This window comes from Sardina pilchardus, chromosome 23, assembly GCF_963854185.1.
Source record: "Sardina pilchardus chromosome 23, fSarPil1.1, whole genome shotgun sequence".
Taxonomy (NCBI): Eukaryota; Metazoa; Chordata; class Actinopteri; order Clupeiformes; family Clupeidae; genus Sardina; species Sardina pilchardus.
This window is the reverse complement of record NC_085016.1, coordinates 10,800,679-10,810,415: the sequence shown is the minus strand read 5'-3', so window position 1 is coordinate 10,810,415 and position 9,737 is coordinate 10,800,679. Positions and strand designations below refer to the sequence as shown.

The window sequence follows — 9,737 nt, the reverse complement described above, 5'->3', positions numbered from 1 at the left end:
TCACATATGACGTGAAAGCAGAGCGCGTTGGTTTATGGGACGGTGAAACGCCTGTGAGTCATCTAACTTCCACGAGACAGACTGCAATTTCAAGTAAGCGTAGAAATTTGAACGAATTGTAGCATGTTATTCTACTTTATTGGTTCCTCGATCGTAGATTTCGCGTGAATGCTATTTTTAGAATGAGCTATGGATAAGCGTACTCTATGTGTAGCTCATACAGTCTGGTTTAACTAAGTGGTGAAGAAACGTGCTTAAAGCTAGGAGGCTGAAAACGTGCATGTCATGATACACGCATTTAGTCTGTGGGTTCAAGCTATGCTGTAATTAAGCATTGTTTACCAAAATGTGTGATGTATGACATAGTATGTCTCCGTAAATTATCTTCTCTGTAGAGTGATTGTAGGAGAGCGGTGCTTGCAGTCTCCAGGAGCATGCGCTACTGGCGAAAGCCTGGGATACGGAGTTGGGCTAATGTACCGGCAGAAGCAGACTATTAGAGTAGTCGGTCTTTATCAGATTGTTAACTGTATTAGTTCGAGCGTTTTCTTCAATAACTTTGTTGAAGATATTGTTAGTATCTTCTAAGCTAGGAGAAAGGCCTAGACTGCCAGTCATACATGTTTACTTTGTACTACATCAACACGTGGGCCTTGGTTACTGAGCTAATAGCTAGCTTTACCTTCTAACGCCAAACGTCGAAGGTGCGTCGGCGACGTCACTCACCCCGGACCTGTTAAGTGTACAGAACAACAACCATCCAGTAAAGATTACATTAAGTTCCTTATTAATCCATTTCTCAAACACCTGCAGAAATGGCAGAAAATCAAGAGCAATCGCCGCTGGAGAAGAAGGTTGCTGATCAAATCGAGGTAAGCGATTCACTGTGTCTGTCTGTAGCCTAGATGTTAAAGTGTGTCTTTTTCAGCATCCTCGAAGCTTCAAAATGATGAGTCGATTAGGCTGAAATGTAGGCTATGAGTAAAGATGTTCTGAAACTAAATGCGTCCCAACCCGGCACACCGGATATGTGTTGGGTGGTGGGGCCTAACAGAATTGAAATGCTAGCACTGCCGTCCTAAAATCTGTCGCCTTTGTATCGCAGCTGCCCTTCTGGACAACTGCACCTACATAAGCTTTCGGCACATCTTAACTGTATCCAGACTGTCAAATACAATGCTGTTATGATATGAAAAGCAATCACTGTATTCTGTTCAACACCCTTTTCTTCTTCTTTAGTACTATTTTGGAGACCACAATCTTGTACGAGACAAGTTCCTGAAGGAACAGCTTCAGGTAGATGATGGATGGGTTACTCTGGAGACTATGTTGAAATTTAACAGGTAAGTTTAGGACTATTTAAAAGCATGTATGTGATTTCTAATTTTGAATAATTTAATTGTAGTATTATTATTGGCCATGTTCTTCTCATGACCACAGTTCATGGAATGAATGAAGTATGATGATAGTATAAGTCATACTAACTAAAGTGGTAGTTTTTTTTATAGGATTGCTGGTTCTACAGTCAAATTTGAAATAGCAGATTTAACCTTACTTGTTTTGAACATGTAGGTTGAGGACTCTAACAACAGAGGAGTCGGTCATCGTGGAAGCTTTGAGGAAATCCAAAACGGGTCTGTTGGAAGTCAGCGAAGACAAAACCAAAATCCGCCGCTGCCTCAGCAAGCCCCTCCCAGAGATGAATGACGAGTATAAAGATGCCCTCAAGCACAAGTCTGTCTACATTGTGAGTCAAGTCTGTCTGTCTGTCTGCTCCCAAAAACTACTGATCCAATGTACGTCTTAATTGTATACAAGGTGAAGGGTCACCCTATCTTGGCCCACTTACATGTTATTCTTCATCTGATTCAGAATGCAGATACTGCAATGTGGTTTCACTTCAGTTAATATTGTGTGACAGTGACCAGGCTCTGCAGTCACCTGACTGCTTTCGTTTTCTTATAGGACTGTTTACGAGTGCTATTGTGGATTATACAGTACATAAGCATGCTCAGTTTGTGTGGGTCATACCAGAATCAGCTTTATTGGACAGGTTTGTGTAAACAAACAAGGAATTTGACTCCGGTTAATCTTTGCCCTCAAGTGCAACACTCAACAATAACATAGGAAAGCAGTAAGAATAGAATAAAGGCAGTAAGGCTGTGTGTAAGAGTAAATGCAGTATGTACATTTACAAATAAATAGATGCTATGGGTGGGATAAGGTAATGCAATTGTCTGGAGGGTGAGTGCGCTCTTTAGATGGAGCTTTTGAGATCTTTTTCATATATTCATTTGTTATGTCTGTCCTTACAGAAAGGGTTTCCTTTGGATACCACCCTGGATGATATTTTGAGATCTTTTTCATATATTCATTTGTTATGTCTGTCCTTACAGAAAGGGTTTCCTTTGGATACCACCCTGGATGATATTTTGAGATCTTTTTCATATATTCATTTGTTATGTCTGTCCTTACAGAAAGGGTTTCCTTTGGATACCACCCTGGATGATATCAAGGATTGGTTAAGTGCCAAAGGCACAATTGAGAACATCCACATGAGGAAAGGACCCTTGAAGACTTTCAAAGTAAGATTTTTGTGAAGGCCTTACTTTCTTGTCGTCAACCTCTTTTGGCTTATTGCCTGCCTGGAAATAGTGACGGCACAAAGATCCTTGTATTGTTAGCAAGTTTGAGAGTTGACTGCCTCATCTTTACTCTGGGCGTCTTCTACAGGATGCCAGTTACTTGTTGTGTCTCAGAGGAGTGTCATGCAAAGCTCACTAGTTTGTCTCCTTAGGGCTCCATCTTCATGGTCATGGAAACAGAAGAGTCCGCCAAGCAGTTTGTTGCCCGCGACGATGTCAGGAAGTTCAAAGACAATGACTTGATCGTCCTCATGAAGTACGCTATCCCCTTATTCATCTGTTGTCTACCACTTATCTTTTAGATAGATATTTAATAGCAAAGAGTCATTGGTCATCAATTTGGTTCCTATAAATATTGTTAGCAGTCTTACGTGAAACAGGGTTTCCACTGGTTGTTAAAGTCTAACATTTTATTATTAGAAGTTTAGGCCTCAAAAAGTGTTAAATGCATTTTTCCCCCCTCAATGGTGCAGATATAGCACAGTGTGAACTACAAATGAGATCAGTGGGAAACTGATAAGTGATCTAAACTTTGCAACTCATATTTACTTACTTTTCTAGAAAATCTGGGGTTCTGGTTTTCCTATGTATTTTCTGTGAAATTTGGCTTACCTATGTTTTTGAATGTTCAAAAACCCTGCGTGGTACTTACCTGTGTTGCGCTGTGTTTCAGAGAGGAGTACTTCAACAAGAAATCTGAGGAGAGGAAGCAGGGCAGAGTGGAGGCCAAGGCCAAAGCCAAGACGTGAGTTTGTCCTTCACCTTGAACGCTTTGGGATTGCTTTGATCCCTCGATAGTAATTATATGGCGTTAACCTGTATTCCTTTTGCCTTCAGTGACAAGGAAGAGCAACAGAAACAAGCAGAAGAGGAGGAGCTGGTGAGTGAGGTTTTTGTGTTTGTTTTTCAGACTGCAGGGTACACATTGGGCTGTACAGTAAACCTGGTCTTGGATTAAATGTGAACTTCAATTTTCATTTCCATTGAGTGGGGGAGGGGGGGTATTTACACTAGGATTGATCCATGCACAGGTTAGTGTGTGTGTCTGTGTGTGTATCTCTGTGTGTGTGTGTGTGTGTGTGTGTGTGTGTGTGTGTGTGTGTGTGTGTGAGAGAGAGACACTTTCTTACCTTCCTGTTCTGACTGGCTTAGAAATCCTTGGAGGAGCAAAAAGGCTGCCTGCTCCGTTTTAAGGGCGACCTGGGTCAGACGTCTCGGGAGGACTTCCACGATCTGTTCGCCGGCCACGCCGAGATCAAGTGGATTGACTTCGCCAGGGGGGCTAAAGAGGTGAGGTCAGAGGGCCTAACTGGTCAGTTTCCTCGGGGTGATAAACTGGCTTTAAATGTTACTCTGCAGAGTCTAGTCATGTACATACTCGACAACTGCTGTCACTTCTGCTGTGGGTTTATTTACTTGTTCACTGCACAACTTGGCCCACTTAGTTAGTCAGTTACACTACTCCATAAAAAGTTAAGGATATCTGGCTTTCGGGTTAAATTTATGGAAAATGTAATAAGCTCTAGATAACAGTGGTATTGTATCATGAAAGTAGGGCATTTAAGGTGAAGCATGTAATGGTGATGTCTTCATCTCAAACAATTTATCGAAACAAAGGTCAACATATTTCACCCGAGGCCGAATATCCCTGACTGTTTTGTGAGTAGTGAATGTGTGATGGTTAGTACAGCAAGCTGTACTTCTTGACGTAAGGAAGGAATGTAGGGTGATTTTCCCTGACTGTTGAGAGCTCTCGTAGTATCTTGCACTAGTGTAATGTTTGCTTGTGTTTTCCTTAGGGCGTCATTCTGTTCAGGTCCAAGGCCAAAGACGCCCTGGAGAAGGCCACGGCAGCGAAAGGGGGCAAGCTGCAGATGAAGGACAAGGACGTGGAGTGGGAGGTGTTGGAGGGCGACGTGGAGATGGACACACTGAAGAAGATCATCGAAGACCAACAGGAGTCGATAAACAAACGCAGAAGCCGAGGTACTTCAACACTGTGACACTATGACCCCGGTTACATTTGTTTTTGGTTGAGCCGATCTCAAGTGGTAATTTCTAAATTTGTAAACAATCACCCAGACACTTTGTGATCCGATCTCTCAAACCACCACTTGCTGAGGTGGTCTGACATGCATTTGACTGCATATCTTTTGTAGTGTAGTTGCATGCTGTGTTTTGGGAGTATAATGTGAGTTCTAACAAATGTAACGTTGGTAGAACTGGAACCTAAACACAAGTGGGCAGCAGCTGTACACCTTGAATACATTTGTAAACACCGATGTGTCTGGGATTACCCAAGATGCTCTCTGAAAACAAATGTAAAGGAAAATACTTGAATATCCACTTGACTGCTACCAAAAATAGACGAGGCAATTGGGCATTGTCTTAAAGGCGTTTGCTTATTATCTTTGATTATGTAGATAATGCTATTATTTTTCTTTGGAAGTATTGCACATCCAAGTCTAAATGATGATGAGGAATCATTTTACATTCATCTTCAACTCAGTATACTGTACCATCAAGACATTGCAGTCGTAAAATCCAGTGGTAAACCTGGAATGTTTCATATGTGTAATTGAATATTTGACCAAGACCAGAAACGTACCGTTGACCCATTGATTAGACACCAGTGGCAACCGCGTAGCTGCGGTTTTTTTTTTGTTAGTTTGGGATTCCAGTCCCTCAGTTGGGCCCAAGCTCATCTCCCCGCCCTCCTCTCCCTCCAGGTGGTCACAGGGGTGGTAGAGGCAGAGGCCGAGGCGGCCGAGGCGGCTGGGACCGAGGAGGAAGAAACCATCATTCTCAGGGCAAGAAGACCAAATTCGACAGTGATGACGAGGATGGTGGTGACCACAGTAAGTGTCTCCATGATTCAAGCGGTCACAATTTAGAGGGTCCTTTTTTCACTTGTTTTTACCAGTTAACAGCATTTTCGTTGACAAATATTTTATTTATTTATGTCCATGAAGAGATTTTAAAACCGAGTTATCTAACCTGTTGGATAAATGTATTTGATTAATTCATGTATAAGGGTGTCAATTTTGATTGTAAGTCAAATATCGATAGAAATGTTATCACGATCTCTGAAATCAAAGGTAGAATTAACGCATTAAATCACATCGTTTTAGAATTTGGGGAATCATGACAGCCCATCTCGGATAGATTGGAAAAAAACTGAACTGGATACTTGAAAGAAGCAAATAGCTTTCATATTGGATCATATTTAAGTTGTCTAGTAACAAAATACCATAATAAATGGTTAAGAGTACGGGTTGGGATTGGTGAAGGCGATGTAATTGTAAGGACTGGACTTTCAACATAGCACCATTAAAGTCCGTCAGTGGACATTTCTGAGTAAAGTGTTGACTCGTATTGTTCTTTGTGTTCTCCCGCTGCAGAGCACACCAGCCCAAAGAAGAGAGCACTGGAGTCAAATGGAAAAAAGGCTGAAGAACCGGCAGCCAAGCAAGTCAAAAGTGAAAATGGCTCGTAAAAACAAAAGTGATGCCCTTTCAGTTTCCTTTTTTTTTTTTACTGTACAGTAGACATTTGCCTTCCTGTATACAGAGAGATGTGTTCTCGCTATTCCAAGGAGGGCTTTCAATGCTGTCTAACCCTGTCCACATCTTCACCATAAAACATCAATAGAAAGACCCATAAGAAAAGGCCTTTGCCCAATATCCACCTCTTCTAGAACGTGACTCCACCCTTGTGGACGTTGACAGGCCAAAGCGTTTTGATTAGCCAGAGTACATCTGTGTGACAGAGCCACAATTTTTTTTTTTTTTTTTTTTTTTTTTTTGTATCTGATGAAAAGCATCACACCCCAATGTACTGTATCTTTAAAGAAGAATTTCAATCTTCAAAGAAGTTCTATGTCAGTCCACTTTTGTTTTACTTGATAAGGCACAGTGAGGAAGGTAGATGCGTTTTCTGTGGTTGCAAGACAGCCTTTAACAGACTTGAAATTTATTTGAATCCTTTCCCTGTGCGAAAAAAACTTTTTAGATGTATGTTATTGTGCTGGAACCGGTTTCTGTACTCCCAAAACAAGTCAAAAGCTTCAGCCTACATCCTACCGTTCGTCAGGCATGTGGTGGGAACTCATTTTAAGAAAAGACTGATTTGCCCATTGGGTCATGGAATGGGTGGGGGGGGTTCTCTCATCTCTATGGCATATTGTCATCTCATTATTTTGAGCACTCTGGCAATGAAGCCAGGTCCCCTTTTGGATTTCAAGATGGTTGATGAGTTCCGTGTTTCCTTGTGTTTTTCCCATTTAACTGTTTTGTGTTTTCGTTGTACCTCCCTGTTAGATGCCTACTCCCCTCTGTCCAGGTTCATGTCCTACACCACCATAGGCAGGATGATGAGCCAGTTCAGTGTGTTCGTTCTTTTTGAATGGTCTTGGTTGCCAGGTGACAAAGAATAAACTGATGCCAGGTTGACCCAAGTGGCGAGTGGTCAGCCAGAGTGGCACCTCTGGGTCCACAGGCTCCCCACTCTCCCTCTGTCTTCCGATCATGGTCTTGTCGTTTCCCACTTCAACCTCATGCTTCAACCTCATGGTTAGGTTAGCTATTCCATATTGAAAGAAAACAGCAAGTGCCATTTTTAAATGTTTTTTTTGTTTTTGTTTTCTCTAATAATGTGTTCCTATACTTTCGAGGAATAATTCCCATGCGAAGCACTCATACTTGCTTTCTAGTTTTGACAACAGTTATTTTTATCTTTTTCTCCCCTTGTGTGATTGTGTTCAGCAGAGTGCATCTTATGTATCTTATTTTGAATAACAATAAAATTGACGTATACCCATCATTAGGACAACTGGTTATTTGTTTGTATCCCGAGGTGACACAGCCCCAACAGCTATTTGGTTGTGTTCACTACGATGTTCATATGTTATTGTTTATCATGTGCACCTTGTCCCCAAGTCAGTCATAGGTGGGCTCCTCGTCCTTCAACACTGGTGCCTAATAATTACACCATGTCATGGTGAATTAGGAGTATTTTGGGAGGCATGTATGCATTGTTAACCATGGCTTTAAGTCAGGCTTGCAGTTACCACAGATGCACAGTAGGGGGTTCTGTGGCTCCACAAAACGGAGGCGTCTTTAAAATTCAAGCGACGTGGTTGAGCGCCTTCACCTCATAATTGGTTGCATTTTCTCTGAGGACATTGTCCCACCACCGCCCCCCACCCTCCAACAGTCTCACTCGCTTACTGGCTTGTTTGCCTCCATAATTGCCTCTTGCATATTCTGAAAACTACATAAATTCGCAGCTTCAGGCTGTCAATCCAATCCTGTTTTTTTTTTTTACTGGCATGCATGGCTTCCATCACAGTGCAGCTGCCATTGTATTTCTTGGACACCGTGTGTAGCGTAGTCTGAATGCTGTGTTTTCGAATGCTTGAGACAGACACTGGTAAATAGCCATCAGTCAAGGTCAAACTGTACAAGGAGACGTGCAGTTTAAAATGGCTCAGTCCTGCATCCAGGGTCCTCTGTCTTTAGTCTTATGTATATACAAGATTCATTCATTTCCTGCTATTTAATACAGGTTAGCACTGGTCATAATCAACCTTGATTTTGTTAAAACAGTATTCTATAAATGCGTAATACCAGCATTTGGATGATTGAACACATTCAAATTGCACGTGTTTTGTTTTGGCAAACAAATGTGTCTTGCATCCCTTTTCCATTCGTTTGAGTTCAGTCCAGTCTTTTTTGTGTCACTTCTCTGCCTGAGAGTCCACTTGGTGGCAGACAATGACCTCATACTTGTGCTTTTCGTAACTCTCTCGTTCTCGCTCAGTTTGTTTCTCTGTCGTGTTTTTCCTCTGCAGGGATTTTTCCATCCCTCCTTTTTTTTCCCCCTCAAGCTGATTTCTAGTCAGAGGAGTTTTACCCCATGCTGGTGGCTCTGACGACAATCTGATGTGAAAGACTCTAGTCAGCTGCACAGGCTCTCAGTCAGGCTCAACCACTCCCACTCTCTTGTCTTTTTCTCAATTTCTCTCTCTGACACGCACAGATTTTCCTTCAGTCTCTCTCCGTACCCACAGACACAGTTTCTCTTTCTGGGCTCGCCTCAAAATATGTTATTCTCACAGATATTGTCGTTTTATTCTGAAATATTGACAAAACTGATGTGAATTTTCAGCTAAGCTTCTTACCCATGAGGTATCCATGCACATGCGTGAGCACGTCCACGATGACTGAAATTCCTCTTTTTCTGCAGGTCGGCCCGAGCTTTGCCTCTCACATCTGTCCAAGCAGTTTCTCAGTTGCCACAGCTTTAGTCAAATACTTGACGTGAGGAAATGTTCTTTCTTCGTCAGGAGATGTTGGCATATTGTTCATGTTTTTGCCATATGATACTGTATATTTGTACTGCCTGCTCTGTCTGGTGGGCTGACTAAGGTCTTTGCAAGCTGAGACATTTTCTGGAGCATATCACCGGCAAATTATGATACAGGAATTGTAATTGTATGTGTTTGAGGTAGCAACTCTGCTGTTGTCTATAGTTAATACTGTATCTAACAATTGGTACCACTACCAGAAGCTATCTACATACAAGTTTCTAAATACACATGGCACTGTTATGAGACATGAACCCTAACCCTAATCCTAACTTGTCCTGACAAAAACCGAATGACACTTAATGACAGAAACGTAATGTCATAAACATTTATGACTTGTTTATTATGTTGATGACACGTTCATGACTGTGTCATGTCATTCTCATGTAGATACTTTCAAGTGAAGTGTAACCAAACAATCTAACACCAAACCAATGCGTTTTTCTTGGACAGACAGTGTGGGGCCACATCACAGTCCCATCCTCAGGGGTAGGTCTTTATAGAAGAGGTTCCAGCACATGCCCTTGGATGGTCTACACATGTTGCTGGAGAGATAGCAAACTCACCCCCTTCCAATTAACACTATGTCAGGAATGATCAATATTTCACAGATTCCGTTAATGGACTGTGCGCTCCGTTTCCGTTTGCCGGTGGTAGGAGTGTTCTGGGCCCTTTTCCGAAGACGGATGTGGACCATAGGGTGAGTGAGATAACGCAGGGTTAAT

The 9,737-nt window shown here is 42.0% G+C and overlaps 1 protein-coding gene across 1 annotated transcript; it reads left to right on the top strand.

The window, feature by feature from the left end:
- The first annotated feature begins 27 nt into the window (after positions 1–27).
- ssb (small RNA binding exonuclease protection factor La) lies at positions 28–7,201 on the top strand. Its single transcript, XM_062527377.1, has 12 exons — positions 28–93; positions 814–872; positions 1,240–1,343; positions 1,573–1,747; positions 2,478–2,585; positions 2,798–2,901; positions 3,319–3,390; positions 3,483–3,525; positions 3,798–3,935; positions 4,445–4,631; positions 5,375–5,503; positions 6,047–7,201. The coding sequence occupies exons 2-12, from the start codon at positions 816–818 to the stop codon at positions 6,139–6,141; spliced, it is 1,212 nt and encodes a 403-aa protein (XP_062383361.1). The 5' UTR covers positions 28–93; positions 814–815; the 3' UTR covers positions 6,142–7,201.
- The last annotated feature ends 2,536 nt before the right edge of the window (positions 7,202–9,737 follow it).

Coding starts and splice junctions, on each gene's coding strand:
- ssb (XM_062527377.1), top strand. CDS start 816: ATGGCAGAAAATCAAGAGCAATCGCCGCTGGAGAAGAAGGTTGCTGAT. Junction 873..1,239: donor AGGTTGCTGATCAAATCGAG/GTAAGCGATTCA, acceptor CTTCTTCTTTAG/TACTATTTTGGAGACCACAA. Junction 2,902..3,318: donor GACTTGATCGTCCTCATGAA/GTACGCTATCCC, acceptor GCTGTGTTTCAG/AGAGGAGTACTTCAACAAGA.